The following is an 18,220-nucleotide window of genomic DNA, read 5'->3' on the forward strand; positions in this document are numbered from 1 at the left end:
TTGCTAAATTAAATGAACTCTTAAGAGAAATATTGTACAATTTACGTGTTTCTGCTCTATTTCCTCCCAATCTCTGAACTGCATCAGTGGCAACAGTGCTGACTATGAAGCCAATATGTTTTGCAACCCAACTGGTAACAGGTATCAGACCTCACATTTCATCCCTGTGCGTGTCCTGGGGTCCAGAGTTGTGGGCTAGTGCCATTAACCGCCTGCATGTATCTGTGTGTGTAATAAGTAGGCTGCTCCGCCACTGCGCAACGATTGCAGCTATTGCAGCGATGGAGATGACGCAAACTGACCCAGCTCCCCCAAAAAGTGTTTTAAGACGAACATGGCGGCAACTTTACCCAGGTCCAAGATGACTGTGGCCATCGGAAGAAAATATCCAAGGCATTCTGCCGAGAAACGGACTGGCAAGATCATCTGGCGTACAATCAAAAGTCTTTTGATTTCTCGTAACTGAATCCGGGAAACAGCAGTAGTACCGGCACCAGCATCAAGAGGCTCGCAACAGCTGGTCTCTCTCTGCGCGCGAGCATAACCCCGGAGAGCAGAAGAGAGGGAGCGGGGCGCGAGGCATGCGGTTACAGAGAACGCGGTTTCCCCCCGGAGAGCCATGGAGAACGGGGATGCGGCAGCGCAAGGCTTAATCTGTGCGGGCGCGCTAATTGGATCGGAATAGCACACCGACGGGGTCGTGCGGGAGAGAGGAGCGCCCAGGACCGACGGCGGCACGGCAGCCCACCGCTACCGAGGAGAAATAACCGGAGTCCATCTCCCCAAGTCAATGAGTATAGTGGCAGAGGAGCCCCCACGGTGGAGTCGGCCAGAGCTGCGCTTTTCCTAAAATATGACCAGGGGTGTTTGGATGTGTCGGCAGCAAGATGACGGCTTAAAAATCTGGTTTGCACCCCGAGAGAACGAGAAGCCATTTACCGAGTCGGAGCGGGCCCAGAGATGGCGCCTGTCGCTGGCCTCTCTTCTCTTCATCACGGTCCTGCTCTCTGATCACTTGTGGTTCTGCGGCGCAGAGGCCAAACTGACGCGAACCCGAGACAAGTGGCAGGATAAGCAGCTCGCCTTTACAGACATGGCCGAGTACCTAAACTCGACTCACCGTCACCACATCCACTCCTCTGACTCCCGTCCCCCCCACAGCCGCCTAAACAGAGAGCTAGATGTTATTTTTATAGTGAATTCTACCAAACCTCTATGGCGACTGGACATATGTCACCCGGACAGCCTGTCTATAGACTGCTTCACTTTCACGGACGCAGAGCCCGTGTGCCTTGGCCTCTCCGGGGGCGGGGAGGAGGGTACGCAGTCCACGGACGTGAATCTGAGCGATTTGTATCTTTCTTTTTGTAATTCCTACTCTCTTTTGGATTTGTTTAGCGGGTTTACGAGTCCGGACAATATAAACTGCAGCCTGGACGTGGCTGAGGGAGACACGCTGGGATGCAGCGAGTGTGTTCGCGCTTACCAGCGCTTTGACCGGCAAGCTCAGGAGGACTACCAGGAGTTTGAGCTGCTGGTTGGGAAATATGAGACGGATGAATACTCGGTCAGGACATGTATGGAAGAATGCAAGGTAGGATGTGAATGGATTGCAAATATCATCATAGCACTAGCTATTGTCTTTTTTTCGCATCAACACACTTATACGGGGTTGGATGGATTCCAAGTCGTCATGGTAACCGATGTCAATCTCGATGTGGGAATGTATATATTTTTCTTCCCAAAAACGTGCCTCTAGCCTTTCAAAGAGTTTGTTAGAGCATCACCCCACTTGTCTTCCCTGTACTGTATGCGCGCGTGTAGTGTGTATCTTTGTGCAAGCACGAGCGAGTGGATGAGCACTTGTGGATTATTTTGATGCAGGAGTTCATTTGTAATGGTTGTTGTGTGTGGCATAGGCCTAGCCTACAACAGAAAGAGAAAGAGTAACCCGAAAGAAAAAGAGAGAGATAGTTTGAATCAAATAATTTAAGTAACTGGCCTTTATTGAGTTGCTTCAAGGGCTGCAGACACACCATCACAGGCCTAAAACCCAAAGGACACCAAAAAAATAGGTTGTCACTGTGTGTATCACAAGACCAATTCTTACTTTCATCACTCCTTCTGAAAACCAACCAGAGAGAGAGAGAGAGAGAGAGAGAGAGAGAGAGAGAGAGAGAGAGAGAGTATACAGTATACTGCTTATATACAGTAACAGTGCACTGTACATTGGTGGACATACCTGTTCTCTCTTCGAAACGTTTGAACTATTGAGGACACGGTTGATCTCCCAATATTCGGCTGCACCCTTCGACCCGCCTCAGCCATTGTAAGGCCATGATTGACAACATGGTCTACAATAGTGGCCCTTATGTCATCAGATATGCGCCTATGTCCTCTTCTGCCTCTTCCTCTGTTTTGCCTTCCACCACGCATCCTTGCTCCTCTTCTTCCTCCTCTTGGCTGTTGACCCTGTTCGTTTCCTGGTCCATCCATTATTGGAAAATTGCAACTCTGTGTTGTGGTCTGTCTATATATGCTTGCCAATTGAATCTTCATGAGATGCACCTTTGAGCAATTTAGACAACTGGTTGATTGTTGGTTGAACTAACACTTTACATTCCTTCATGAGTGAGGGTCAATTTCACCTGCACGATTCATCAATTCACGTTTTTGTACAAAAGGTCTAATAGAAATGTGTAAAACTATGCTTGACAGTTTATGACAAATAGTTCAACAATTTTGCATGTAATGGCTTATGCAAGGAACTAATGCCTAGATGTTTTGAGGGGTAAGACTATTCAACAGAGAACCATCTACTATATTTTGATCAACATGACATGAGCAATTGATAATGTGGAAAAAAGCTGACACTTGTACATTATCAATTGCAATTTGTTCAAAGGAATAAGAAATTGCTTTAATGATGTGCACAAGTGACTAGATGATTTGGAATTTGTACAAGTAGTATCAAGAATTGCACTTTTGATCTAAGAAATGCACCAAAGCGACTGAGAAAAACTGTAAGTATGCTTTTCTGGTGGTAATGTCACTGTTTAGTTGAGTTCATTAGGATCCCCATTAGCTACTGCACAAGCAGCATCTACTCTTCCTGGGGTCCACATACAATGTACAAATACATGACAAAGAACAGAACAGTTATAGACAAGGACATTACATAAAACAATTCTAAAAAATAAAATAATACAAAAACAAACATAATGCATTGTTTTATATTGCTATTGGAAAGACACTAAGAGACAACACAAATACTATTTACACACTTTTCATATATACAGTACATATTCATAATGATATATACAGTATATATTCATATTCATATATACAGTGCATATTCATATTCTTATATACAGTACATATTCATATTTATATATACAGTACATATTCATATTCTTATACACAGCACATATTCATATATACAGTACATATTCATATTCGTATATACGGTACATATTCATGTATACAGTACATATTCATATTCTTATATACAGTGCATATTCATTTTCATATATACGGTACATATTCATATTCTTATATTCAGTACATATTCATTTTCATATATACGGTACATATTCATATTCTTATATTCAGTACATATTCATTTTCATATATACGGTACATATTCATATTCTTATATTCAGTACATATTCATATTCTTATATACAGTACATATTCATATTCTTATATTCAGTACATATTCATATTCTTATATACAGTGCATATTCATATTCTTATATTCAGTACATATTCATATTCTTATATTCAGTACATATTCATATTCTTATATACAGGTAAATTAGTTCTTTAGAAAGAGGAGAGGCACTGTGATACAATATGTGTTGTTTTTTTATGTGCTTTTTAAAGCTAAACTTTTTTTTGCTTGAGTAATCTCTGCTGTCAGAGCATTCCACAATCACATGGCTCTAAATAACTGATCTAAGCATTACATCTGTTTTTGGTTTGGGTACAGTGAAGAAACCCATAGTGGTGTGTCTGCTGGGAGTGTATGTAAATAGAAACCCATAGTGGTGTGTCTGGTGGGAGTGTATGTAAATAGAAACCCATAGTGGTGTGTCTGCTGGGAGTGTATGTAAATAGAAACCCATAGTGGTGTGTCTGCTGGGAGTGTATGTAAATAGAAACCCATAGTGGTGTGTCTGCTGGGAGTGTATGTAAATAGAAACCCATTGTGGTGTGTCTGGTGGGAGTGTATGTAAATAGAAACCCATAGTGGTGTGTCTGCTGGGAGTGTATGTAAATAGAAACCCATAGTGGTGTGTCTGCTGGGAGTGTATGTAAATAGAAACCCATAGTGGTGTGTCTGGTGGGAGTGTATGTAAATAGAAACCCATAGTGGTGTGTCTGGTGGGAGTGTATGTAAATAGAAACCCATAGTGGTGTGTCTGCTGGGAGTGTATGTAAATAGAAACCCATAGTGGTGTGTCTGCTGGGAGTGTATGTAAATATAAACCCATAGTGGTGTGTCTGGTGGGAGTGTATGTAAATAGAAACCCATAGTGGTGTGTCTGGTGGGAGTGTATGTAAATAGAAACCCATAGTGGTGTGTCTGGTGGGAGTGTATGTAAATAGAAACCCATAGTGGTGTGTCTGGTGGGAGTGTATGTAAATAGAAACCCATAGTGGTGTGTCTGGTGGGAGTGTATGTAAATAGAAACCCATAGTGGTGTGTCTGGTGGGAGTGTATGTAAATAGAAACCCATAGTGGTGTGTCTGCTGGGAGTGTATGTAAATAGAAACCCATAGTGGTGTGTCTGCTGGGAGTGTATGTAAATAGAAACCCATAGTGGTGTGTCTGCTGGGAGTGTATGTAAATAGAAACCCATAGTGGTGTGTCTGCTGGGAGTGTATGTAAATAGAAACCCATAGTGGTGTGTCTGCTGGGAGTGTATGTAAATAGAAACCCATAGTGGTGTGTCTGGTGGGAGTGTATGTAAATAGAAACCCATAGTGGTGTGTCTGGTGGGAGTGTATGTAAATAGAAACCCATAGTGGTGTGTCTGGTGGGAGTGTATGTAAATAGAAACCCATAGTGGCGTGTCTGGTGGGAGTGTATGTAAATAGAAACCCATAGTGGTGTGTCTGCTGGGAGTGTATGTAAATAGAAACCCATAGTGGTGTGTCTGCTGGGAGTGTATGTAAATAGAAACCCATAGTGGTGTGTCTGGTGGGAGTGTATGTAAATAGAAACCCATAGTGGTGTGTCTGCTGGGAGTGTATGTAAATAGAAACCCATAGTGGTGTGTCTGGTGGGAGTGTATGTAAATAGAAACCCATAGTGGTGTGTCTGGTGGGAGTGTATGTAAATAGAAACCCATAGTGGTGTGTCTGCTGGGAGTGTATGTAAATAGAAACCCATAGTGGTGTGTCTGCTGGGAGTGTATGTAAATAGAAACCCATAGTGGTGTGTCTGGTGGGAGTGTATGTAAATAGAAACCCATAGTGGTGTGTCTGGTGGGAGTGTATGTAAATAGAAACCCATAGTGGTGTGTCTGCTGGGAGTGTATGTAAATAGAAACCCATAGTGGTGTGTCTGCTGGGAGTGTATGTAAATAGAAACCCATAGTGGCGTGTCTGGTGGGAGTGTATGTAAATAGAAACCCATAGTGGTGTGTCTGGTGGGAGTGTATGTAAATAGAAACCCATAGTGGTGTGTCTGCTGGGAGTGTATGTAAATAGAAACCCATAGTGGTGTGTCTGGTGGGAGTGTATGTAAATAGAAACCCATAGTGGCGTGTCTGGTGGGAGTGTATGTAAATAGAAACCCATAGTGGTGTGTCTGGTGGGAGTGTATGTAAATAGAAACCCATAGTGGTGTGTCTGGTGGGAGTGTATGTAAATAGAAACCCATAGTGGTGTGTCTGGTGGGAGTGTATGTAAATAGAAACCCATAGTGGTGTGTCTGCTGGGAGTGTATGTAAATAGAAACCCATAGTGGTGTGTCTGCTGGGAGTGTATGTAAATAGAAACCCATAGTGGTGTGTCTGGTGGGAGTGTATGTAAATAGAAACCCATAGTGGTGTGTCTGGTGGGAGTGTATGTAAATAGAAACCCATAGTGGTGTGTCTGGTGGGAGTGTATGTAAATAGAAACCCATAGTGGTGTGTCTGCTGGGAGTGTATGTAAATAGAAACCCATAGTGGTGTGTCTGCTGGGAGTGTATGTAAATAGAAACCCATAGTGGCGTGTCTGGTGGGAGTGTATGTAAATAGAAACCCATAGTGGTGTGTCTGGTGGGAGTGTATGTAAATAGAAACCCATAGTGGCGTGTCTGGTGGGAGTGTATGTAAATAGAAACCCATAGTGGTGTGTCTGGTGGGAGTGTATGTAAATAGAAACCCATAGTGGCGTGTCTGGTGGGAGTGTATGTAAATAGATTATACAAGTTGTTTGGCATTTTCATCACACAAATGTTTCTTAAAAAGACTAGCAGAGAAGTATTGATAGTGATAATGATATAGGAAATGATAGTGATGATGGTGAGGATGGTTGTTGATGATTGTAATGATAATGATGAGGATGATAATGATGGTGATACTTATGATAATAATGATGGTGACGATGATAATGATGATGATAATGATGGTGATGATGATGGTGATGATGATAATGATATTGATGATGATGGTGGTGATGATGGTGTTGATGATAATGATGATGTTAATGATGGTGATCATGATGGTGATGATGATAATGATGGTGATAATGATGGTGATGATGATGATGATTGAGTCACCCTCCATATCAGGGGTCTCCAACCCTGTTCCTGGAGAACTACCATCCTGCTGGTTTTCAATCCAACCCTGTTCCTGGAGAACTACCATCCTGCTGGTTTTCACTCCAACCCTGTTCCTGGAGAACTACCCTCCTGTAGGTTTTCAATTCAACCCTGTTCCTGGAGAACTACCAGAAATTCTGAAAAATGGACCCTAGCCCTAATTAATGAATCTGCCAGTTGAGGACTTGTGAGGCATCTGTTTCTCAAACTGGACACTCTAATGTACTTGTCCTCTTGCTCAGTTGTGCACCGGGGCCTCCCACTCCTCTTTCTATTCTGGTTAGAGCCAGTTTGCACTGTTCTGTGAAGGGAGTAGTACACAGCGTTGTATGAGATCTTCAGTTTCTTGGCAATTTCTCACATGGAATAGCCTTAATTTCTCAGAACAAGAATAGACTGACGAGTTTCAGAAGAAAGGTCTGGCCAATTATTGCTAACATAATTGTAAAAGGGTTTTCTAATGATCAATTAGCCTTTTAAAATGATGAACTTGGATTAGCTAACACAACGTGCCATTGGAACACAGGAGTGATGGTTGCTGATAATGTGCCTCTGTGCGCCTATGTAGATATTCCATTCAAAATCAGCCGTTTCCAGCTACAATAGTCATTTACAACATTAACAATGTCTCCACTGTTTTTCTAATCAATTTTAATTTATTTTAATGGACAAACAACTAGCTTTTCTTTCAAAAACAAGGACATTTCTAAGTGACCCCAAACTTTTGAACAGTAGTGTACATAACATTATCCTCCCCTTTCCGTCACCTAATCAGTGTTGAGCATGCTAGCTGCCGCTATACTCCCTGATAATGCAATAAGGGCCAGTGCAGCCTCTTACCCTCTTAGCCACATCTGAATTGCTAATGAATTCCTGTGTTAGTGTGACCTTTAGAAGAGCACAGCACTCTAGGCCTGAATCACATACTGTCACTGCCTAGACAACTCTTAAGCTCTTAAGACCCCTGCCCTGAGCAGTCTCTGGTATGGGTAAGAATAGATGAGGGAAAAGGACAGTGGAACGTAAACAGCTGAGGTTAGCTAATGTATCGGTCAATGTCCCTCCTATAGCATATTGAATATAGTTTATAGTGAGAGTGAGAAAGTGTGTGAGAGAGAGATAAAGAGCAGGAAGAGAGAGCAGGAATAGAGAGATCAGGAATAGAGAGAGGGCAGGAAGAGAGAGAGAGCAGGAAGAGAGAAAGCAGGAAGAGAGAGAGCAGGAAGAGAGAGAGAAAGCAGGAAGAGAGAGAGAGAAAGCAGGAAGAGAGAGTGAACAGGAAGAGAGAGAGAGAGCAGGAAGAGAGAGATCTGGAATAGAGAGATTTAACAGGCCTACAGGACCTGCATCAGGAGAGTCAATGAGAGATTGTTGTTACTCTGACCACTAATCCTCTCCCTCACACACACACTGGCAGCTAGCAGGTATCAGGTGTCAAAGGGCTTCTTCTGTGTTCTGCTGGGTGCTCTATGTGGCACAACAAACACACACACTACAGCGTGTTAGTGTGTCTGTGTTTTACCACTTCACATTAAGCCATGCTTTTTCCCTCCCTCTCTTTCTCTCTCTCTCCATCCTGTCCATGTGTGGTCTTTATGACCTTCAAACTCTGTGTGAACCTGACTCACCACATATCAGATAGTGTCTATGCATCTGTGCCAATGTGTCTGTGTGTGTGCTTTCATAATGTGCATTACAAATAACACACACACACACACACACACACAAACACACACACACACACACACACACACACACACACACACACACACACACACACACACACACACACACACACACACACACACACACACACACACACACACACACACACACACACACACACACACACACACACACACACACAGAGCCCAGTGTTTCCTGCAGATCCAGACCTGTATGTCTCTTCCGGTGTAATTTAATTTGCACTCCCATAATTCTCCTCTTCTCAGATGACCCTGTCTCAAGGGTTTTGTCTGTCTCAACATGCTGATCTCCTCCCCTCTCTCTCCTCATCCCCCTGTCCTCATCTGTCGCTTTCTTAGGAAATCTGCTGGTGTTGAGTGCTCTCTTCCTGTCGGGGAGTGATAGATACTGATCTGGGTTAAGGTCATTTTACAGTCCTGTCCTCACAGGGCCTATTGCATCCCGTTCCATCCCTCCATCTCTCCATCCCTCCATACCTGCTGCCCGCCATCTCATTCACTCTATCTCTCCATTTCTCCAGCTGTCTCTCTCATTCATTTCTCTCATTCCCTTTTATTCTCTTGAACTCGTTCTCTATTCTCTAAATCACTTGTGTCATTCCCTTACTTCCACCCTTCTCTCCGCTGTATTTGCTGAATTCCTCTTATCATTCCTACTGTTAACTTGATGAGATTTTACAGTAAAGTGACAACGATTTGAAGTCATTTACTTGAATTACAGCTCTTGGGAAAGAACAGGCACCAAAGCAAGGTTTATCCACAAGGAGGGTCATTTGTACTGTATGTTATTGGTCAGTTGTCAAGTGAATCTGACTGTTTTCAGCTGGTAAACATGCCACTTCCTGCATTTCAGATTATAATGTATTCATCTACGTTAATGTATAGGGGACTTCTGAATGTCACACAGTTCACTCATTGTTGAACAATATCAGTACACAAACAACATGCCCACTATAATTCTCTCTCTCTCTCTCTCTCTCTCTCTCTCTCTCTCTCTCTCTCTCTCTCTCTCTCTCTCTCTCTCTCTCTCTCTCTCTCTCTCTCTCTCTCTCTCTCTCTCTCTCTCTCTCTCTCTCTCTCTCCCTCCCTCTCTCTCTCTCTCTCTTTATCTCCCTGTCTCTCTGCCTCTCCCTCTCCATCACTCTCTTCCCTCCCTCCCTTTCTCTGATGATGGCTGTGGGTGAAATTCAATTACAGTTGTGTGTGTTTTCTCCCAGAAGCAGCAGCTAGCTGCTGGCCCAGGGACACAGGGAAACTCCCCTCCATATTAGCTGACACTGTTTGTTTCTCCCCAGGCACACAGGCACACAAGGAAAATGTGTCTCTTAGACAAGCACTCTATCTCTGCCTCCACTCCCATGGAAACGTGTTGTCAACGTCCTTCAGTATTCTCCTGTCTGTCCACCAACACAACTCTTGTGTCGTGCAGTCTGTCCACCAAAAATGTGTCGTGCAGTAAAATGCTCTCTCTCTCTCTCTCTCTCAATTCAATTCAATTCAATTCAAGGGGCTTTATTGGCATGGGAAACATGTGTTAACATTGCCAAAGCAAGTGAGGTAGATATTATACAAAAGTGAAATAAACAATACAAATTAACAGTAAACATTACACATACAGAAGTTTCAAAACAATAAAGACATTACAAATGTTATATTATATATATACAGTGTTGTAACAATGTACAAATGGTTAAAGCACACAAGTTAAAATAAATAAGCATAAATATGGGTTGTATTTACAATGATGTTTGTTCTTCACTGGTTGCCCTTTTCTTGTGGCAACAGGTCACAAATCTTGCTGCTGTGATTTGTGGCCTAATTCTGCCCTGCATGCATTGTTTGTAGTTTTCCTCTGGACATGTAGGAGAATCTTACAGAACTCTGCATGCAGGGTTTCAATGGGGTGTTTGTCCCATTTGATGAAATCTTGTTTTGCAAGTGGACCTCACACCTCGCTGCCATAAAGTGCAATTGGTTCAATGACATATTCAATTAGTTTTAGCCAAATTTGAATAGGTATTTCAATTTGAATTTGCTTTTTAATGGCATAGAATGCCTTAAGTGCTTTTTCTCTCAGTTCATTCACTGCCATATTAACATCTCTAGGGTAGGGGGCAGCATTCGGAATATTGGATGAAAAGCATGCCCAAATTAAACTGCCTGCTTCTCGGGCCCAGAAGATATGATATGCATATAACTGGTAGATTTGGATAGAAAACACTCTAAAGTTTCCAAAACTGTTAAAATAGTGTCTGTGAGTATAACAGAACTGATTTGGCAGGCGAAATCCTGAGAAAAATCCATTCGGGAAGTCGTTTTTCTTTTGGTTTTGTAGTTTTCTATTCAATGCCATTACAGTATCCATTGACTTAGGACTCAAATTGCAGTTCCTATGCCTTCCACTAGATGTTAACAGTCTTTAGAAATTGTTTCAGGCTTGTATTCTGAAAAATGAGGAAGTAAGAGTAGTCTGAATGAGTGGACCCTAAAGTGTCACAGAGCTTTTTCATGCGCTCGACCGAGAGAGCACCTTTCTTGTTTAGCTTTTATATTGACGACGTTATTGTCCGGTTGAAATATTATCGATTATTTAGGCTAAAAACAACCTGAGGATTGAATATAAACATCGTTTGACATGTTTCTATGAACTTTACGGATACAATTTAGATTTTTTGTCTGCCTGTTTTGACTGCCTTTGAGCCTGTGGATTACTGAAGAAAACGCGCGAACAAAACGGAGGTTTTTGGATATAAAGAGACTTTATCGAACAAAAGGAACATTTTGGAACAGTCTGCTGAGTGCAACGATATGAAGATCATCAAAGGTAAGGGATTAGATTTATCTCTATTTCTGACTTGTGTAACTCTTCTACTTGGCTGGTTACTGTTTGTAATGATTTGTCTGCTGTGCTATGTTCTCAAATAATCGTAAGGTATGCTTTCGCCATAAAGCATTTTTAAAATCTGACACCGTGGTTGGATTCACAAGAAGTTAATCTTTAAACCTATGTAACATATGTTTTTTTTTCAGAATTTTTATAATGAGAATTTCTGTATTTGAATTTGGCGCTCAGCAGTTTCACTGGCTGTTGAAGAGGTGGGACGCTAACGTCTCACGTACCCAAGAGAGGTTACGGTGTCCAGTTGAGCTTATTTTTAAACCTAAGTAATTGTAGTGTGTACAGTACTCTATATATTTTGTACCAATTGAGAACTTTGGTCTAATTCCTTGAGTTCTGGATCTTCTCTGGAAAATCATTATTTTAGTCTTTTTGGGGTTTACTGCCAGGGCCCAGGTCTGGCAGTACTGCTCTAGCAGGTCCAGGCTCTGCTGTAGGCCATGTGCTGTGGGTGACAGCAGGCATAGGTCATCTGCGAAGAGTAGGCATTTAACTTCTGAATTGTGGAGACTAACACCAGGGGCTGAGGATTTTTCTAGAATAGTGGCCAATTCGTTAATGTAAATATTGAAGAGTGTAGGGCTCAGATTGCAACCCTGGCGAAGGCCCCGCCCCTGGTTAAAGAATTCTGTTCTTTTCTTACCAATTTTAATGCTGCACGTATTGCCAGTAAATATTGATTTAATTATGTCATATGTTTTACCCCCTACACCACTTTCAATAACTTTGTAGAACAGTCCTGTATGCCAAATAGAATCAAATGCTTTTTGGAAGTCGATAAAGCAAACTTATATTTTGGTGGACATGTTTATCTATCAGGGTGTGTAGGGTGTAAATATGATCAGTTGTGCGATGTTTTGGTATAAATCCAATTTGGCTTTTACTCAAGACAGTGTGCTTATTAAGGAAGTTTAGAACTCTTACGTTGATAATACTACAGAAAACCTTCCCCAGGTTACTGTTCACACAAATGCCTCTGTAATTGTTAGGGTCAAATTTGTCTCCGTTCTTAAAGATTTGGGTTATGAGTCCTTGATTCCAGATGTCAGGGAAATAACCTACACTCAGGATCAAATTAAACAGTTTTAATATAGCCAACTGAAATGTTGCACTAGTGAGTTTGAGCATCTCATTTAGTATGCCATCAGGTCCGCATGCCTTTTTAAATTTGAGAGCCTGAAGTTTCTTATAGAGCTCCTGGTCAGTAATTGGGGAGTCCAGTGGATTTTGATTGTCCTTTATAGCTTTTTCTAATCCATTCAACTTCTCATGAATTTGGCGTTGTTCTGCGTTTGTGTCAATTTGAACGGTGTTGTAGAGTGTTTTAAAATGGGTTGTCCATATGTCACCATTTTGTATCGCTAATTCCTCTTGTTTAGATTTTATTTTATTTTTTTCAATTTTGCCAAAAGTTGTTTGTGTTCATGGACTCCTCAATTAGTGTCAGCTGCTTGCTGTTGTATTGTGCTTTTTTGGTTCTGAGTGTACGTTTATAGAGTTTTAAAGTCTCACAGTAATGAAGGCGTAATTAACCATTATTTGGGTCTCTGTGCTTTTGGTTGGATAGTGTTCCAAGTTTTTTCCTTATAATTTTACAATCTGCATCAAACCAGTTGTCATCTGATCTTTTTTGTTTTGTTTTTTATCAATTTCTGTCATGTTCGTCATAACGATGAGACCAAGGCACAGCGTGATTTGAATACATTATTTTATTTCAAACGAAGAACACTTAAACAATCCAACAAAACAACAGAACGAACGTGAAGCTATAAACAACTAGTGCTGACATGCAACTACACATAGACAACTACCCACCAATACAGGTGGGAAAAGGCAACTTAAGTATGGTTCTCAATCAGAGACAACGATAGACAGCTGCCTCTGATTGAGAACCACACCCGGCCAAACACACAGAAATACAAATCATAGAAAAAGGAACATAGAATGCCCACCCAAATCACACCCTGACCAAACCAAAATAGAGACATAAAAAGCTCTCTACGGTCAGGGTGTGACAATTTCAATCGTGCTTCTTTTGCCGTTTGCCTGAATATATAGTTGATGTTTTGTACTGCTAGATTGATGCCTTCTTTACTGTGAGTGAATGTGGTATCCAGAAAGTTATCTAAGAGTGTTTGGATATTTTGGTTCCAGGTTGCTTTCTGGTATTCTTCTGTGCTGTTTTGGGCCCATCTGTATGAATTTCTGATGTTGTACAGCTTACTGGGCTGTGAATGTGTGGTTGTTTCCATGTCTATTCTTTTGAGGAACAACGTAATTTGGCTGTGATCAGACAGAGGTGTTAGTGGCTTGACAGTGAATGAGCTGAGAGAGAAAGGGTCAATGTCTGCGATCATATAGTCTACTGTACTGTGGCCAAGAGGTGAGCAGTAGGTGAATCTCCCCAAAACCCCCCCCGTAACCTACCATTGACAAAGTACAGACCCAGGCTTCTACAGAGCTGCAAAAGATCCCTTCCGTTTTTGTTGACGGTGCTGTCACTGTTGTTTCTATGGGGGAGATTAAGACAGTTAGAAACTGTATGGCCTGTAATAAAGCTGTCTCCTCGTGTGCTCGTTAGATCAGGTAGTGTTCCTGTGTGCGCATTTGTGTCCCCACAGATGAACACATTTCCCTGGGCCTGGAAATGGCCCGTCTCTTCCTCAAGGGTGGGGAAGATCTCCTCTGAGTAATATGGGGATTCTGAGGGGGGGATACAGTATATATTGCGCAAAGGAACACATCTTTTTCTCTCAGTACAAGTTATTTTTTCAGTTTTAACCAAATGTGATATTTGCCAATTTTGAGGGGATCAATTAGATATTGTAGTTCGGATTTGTACCAAATGATCAGTCCAGAGTCTCTGCCTCTATTGACAGAGCTGTGTTTTTGTGACGGCACAATTACCTCTCTGTAGCCTGTGGGACAGTGAGTGACAATGTCAGCCTTACACCATGTCTCCTGCAGAATGATGATGTCAACATCTTTAAGGTTTTTGTTGAACTCCAGTGCTAAACTCTCCAGTCCAAAGGTTGATGAGTTTAGGCCCTGAATGTTCCACATGCTAACTGATAGTGATTTCATGTTGTAAAAAGAATGAATAGCAGTCAGAAATACAGTAACTACTAACTAATAAATTGAGTGAGATTAACAGGATAACAGCTAACATTTTTTTTGTTATATATATACATTTTCCTATTCATTGAACAAGTAAATAGTACAATAGGTGTGTGTGTGTGCGTGCGTCCGTGTGTGTTTAGTGCAGTTTAGTGCAGATGTATTGGAGGAGCTGTTTAATCTCACTTAATCCTACAGGGTTCTCCTGTCCTCTGACGACCTCTGCGTAGCTGCGCTGGTCCTGCTGTTGGGCCCTGTGAAGTGGAGGAGGGACAGTTCTGGCCCGTGGGGCTTCCTCTCTGGTCTGGTAGGGGTGGTGGTCTGGTGCGGGGTAGTAGGCTGGGCCCGGACCAGTCTGGCTAAGCCGATGGAAGTGGTAATGCTCTGGTGGTGGGTGGGGCCTGTGGGGTGCGCTGGGTCTGGTGTGGCGTTGAATGGGCCTGGGGCTCCTTGGTGGTGCAGTGGTCTGGTAGGGGTCTCTGGGTGGTCCTCTGTCCAGTGCGGCATGGGGTGTTTGTCTACCAAGTGCCACGTCCTTTAGAGACTTGGCAAACATCCCTACTGTCTGCTTCCTCAGGTGGGAGTGGTCATGCAGATGCTCTGGGGTGATTGTTGGGTGGTGAGCAACGTGTACGTTCGTGAGTAGGCCACACCCTCTGGTGATGTCAGCGTTGACTTTCTGAATGGTACGGTGATGAAAGTCTTTGCGAGGCAGCAGAGTGGATGTGGGAGTTGGGGAACCGCTCAGAGGCCCTCTCTGCTACTCTGTTGACCAGGCTGCCTACTCTCTCCTGCTCCTCTCGCAGGTTGTTGGTGCCGGTGTGAATAATAATGTGGCCTGGTGTGCCAAAGTCAGGCTGGGACAGGATGTGGAGTGCATCCTGTGTTTTTGGGCACCATATTTTGCACACCTTGTGTGAGAGTTTATCTTCTTGGATGAATTTCCCATTTGAGTCAAGAAGGATGGCCACCTCAGTGGGTTTTACCAGATTAGTGCGTTTACGGTCTGGGGCTGGAGTACACAGGGCCTGTGTACATGGAGGGGTGTGTGGGGGTCTGTCAAGGGGGGCCAGAGAGCTTCTCTCTGTAGTAGGTGTCTCCATGTGAGCCTCCTTGTTGACTGGGGGTGTGGGTAAAGTGTTGTCGGTATGGGGGGGGGGGGGGTTGTTGGTAAAGGTGGGTCAGTGGGGTTGTTAGGGGTGGTGATGGGCTGCAGCTTCTCTCTGGGAGTCTCTACAGTCTGTTTTCTGTGCTGCAGCACCCTCTTGATGACAGACAACTCCTTTGCCATCTCCTCCTTTACCTGCACCAGCTCTCTCCTCATGGTGGCCTTTACCTGCTCAAGAGCTGTGGTATGGCTCTCTCAGCTCCTGGACAGAGTTCCTCTCTCTCTCTCTCTCTCTCTCTCTCTCTCTCTCTCTCTCTCTCTCTCTCTCTCTCTCTCTCTCTCTCTCTCTCTCTCTCTCTCTCTCTCTCTCTCTCTCTCTCTCTCTCAATTTACTTTATTGACATGGCAAGTTCATTATTATTTACATTGTCAAAGTATACATATCGAAAAATAAAAATAAAAATATATTTATATATAAATAAATGGTGGGACCAACAGCAATAATAATAGTAGTAGTGGACATGGGATTACCATTAACAACAACTACAACAACAATATTAATCAGAACAACAATACATTAAAGCAACAGTAGTAGACCAGTGTCAACATGACTGAGAAGACACATGACATGGTATGAAAGACAAAACAAAACAAGATGAGAAATATTATTGAGATTACTTTGCACTTTTCACTGACTGTCCCTCAGGTTGTGGCAGGAGGACACATATTTGGCTGCCAAAACTGCACATTTTGGCTTTTCACCCAATAAATATTAGTCGCAATAAACTTGAATAAACTGATACAACTCAGTTGAAAAAAACTACTTTATGATGTTTTTATCACATCTATCAAATAAAATCAGAGCCGGAGACATCCACCGTGTATACCGAACGCTTTTCAGAAGCCAATGCTGATGTCCTTCCCGCGCCTAGGTAGAGAAAGGAAATTCTGGTCACGTCATTCCAAGAGCTCTTGTTCGACCTCAGATCAAGCTAGACACCCCATTCCACCGTCCACTGCCTGTTGACATCTAGTGGAAGGCGTATGCAGTGCATGCAAATCCATAAATATTAAGCAATTGAATAGGCAGGCCCTGGAACAGCGCATCATTTTCAGATTTTTCACTTACTGTCTGGAAGTTTGCTGCCAAATGAGTTCTGTTTTACTCACAGATATAATTCAAACAGTTTTAGAAACTTGAGAGTGTTTTCTATCCAATAGTAATAATAATATGCATATTGTACGATCTAGAATAGAGTACGAGGCCGTTTAAATTGGGCACAAGTTTTTCCCAAAGTGAAAACAGCGCCCCCTATTCACAAGAAGTTAACGGTCAGAGCCCAGGTCTGACGGAACCTGTGAAGACGATCTGCGTACAGGTCATCTGCGTACAGCAGACACTTGATTTCAGTGTTGTGTAGGGTCATACCAGGTGCTTCCGATTCTTCTAATGTTTTTGCCAATTCATTAACCTCTAACGAGCCTCTACCCCGGGTCCGGGATCACCCCCCACCCCCCCACACACTGATTAGCATAGCTAGCATAGCTTCACAAGTAGATAGTAGCATCTAAATATCATTAAATCACAAGTCCAAGACACCAGATGAAAGATACAGATCTTGTGAATAAAGCCACCATTTCAGATTTTTAAAATGTTTTACAGGGAAGACAAAATATGTAAATCTATTAGCTAAACACGTTAGCAAAATACACCACTTTTCTAACTCCATCAGTTTCTTACTCCATCAGGTGCTATCACCAATTCGGCTAAACTAAGATATTGATAGCCACTAACCAAGAAAAAACCTCTTCAGATGACAGTCTGATAACATATTCATGGTATAGGATAGTTTTTGTTAGAAAAAAGTGCATATTTCAGGTAGAAATCACAGTTCTACATTGCAGCTGCAATCTGAAATAGCGTTGGAAGCAGCCGGAATAATTACAGAGACCCCAGAGACCGACGTCAATTACCAAAAGAATCATCCTAAAACACTTCAGAAAAATAGACAGCCTACAGCAATCGAAAGACACAGATCTTGTGAATCCAGAGAATATTTCAGATTTTCTAAGTGTTTTACAGCGAAAACACAATATAGCATTATATGAGCGTACCACAATAGCCAGAATCACAACCGCATTTACCAGCTGTAAATGTTAGCGATCGTAACAACCCAACAAAAGATATATAATTTGACTAACCTTGATATACTTCATCAGATGACAGACCTGTAACATCATATTACACAATGCATATAGCTTTTGTTCGAAAATGTGCATATTTAGCAGCATAAATCGTGGTTATACTATGTAATCACTACAAACATTGCATGTATTCTGGCCGGCGCCATTTTGGATTAGCGCCTATTCTTATAAAAATACTATTCATAAACTTGACTAAAAAATATAAGTTGGACAACAATCGAAAGATAAATTAGTTCTTAATGCAATCGCTATGTTAGATTTTTAAAATTAACGTTACTAGACATATAGTGTGCGTTGCAGCCAGACCAGTGCCTGCAAAAGTGGCGCGCAAACACTATGACATTTTTCCACATAAATACGTAATAACA

The 18,220-nt window shown here is 42.3% G+C and overlaps 1 protein-coding gene across 1 annotated transcript in view; it reads left to right on the plus strand.

Annotated features, from left to right (window-relative positions):
- The first annotated feature begins 229 nt into the window (after window positions 1-229).
- The window catches only part of LOC139546431 (NALCN channel auxiliary factor 1-like), a 316,615-nt gene continuing 298,624 nt past the window's right edge, over window positions 230-18,220 (plus strand). The window contains exon 1 of the mRNA XM_071354800.1: window positions 230-1,594. Within this exon, the coding sequence (XP_071210901.1) occupies window positions 854-1,594 (741 nt within the window). The 5' untranslated portion in view covers window positions 230-853. The remainder of the gene's footprint in view (window positions 1,595-18,220) is intronic.

The sequence above is a fragment of the Salvelinus alpinus genome, chromosome 20 (assembly GCF_045679555.1).
Source record: "Salvelinus alpinus chromosome 20, SLU_Salpinus.1, whole genome shotgun sequence".
Taxonomy (NCBI): domain Eukaryota; kingdom Metazoa; phylum Chordata; class Actinopteri; order Salmoniformes; family Salmonidae; genus Salvelinus; species Salvelinus alpinus.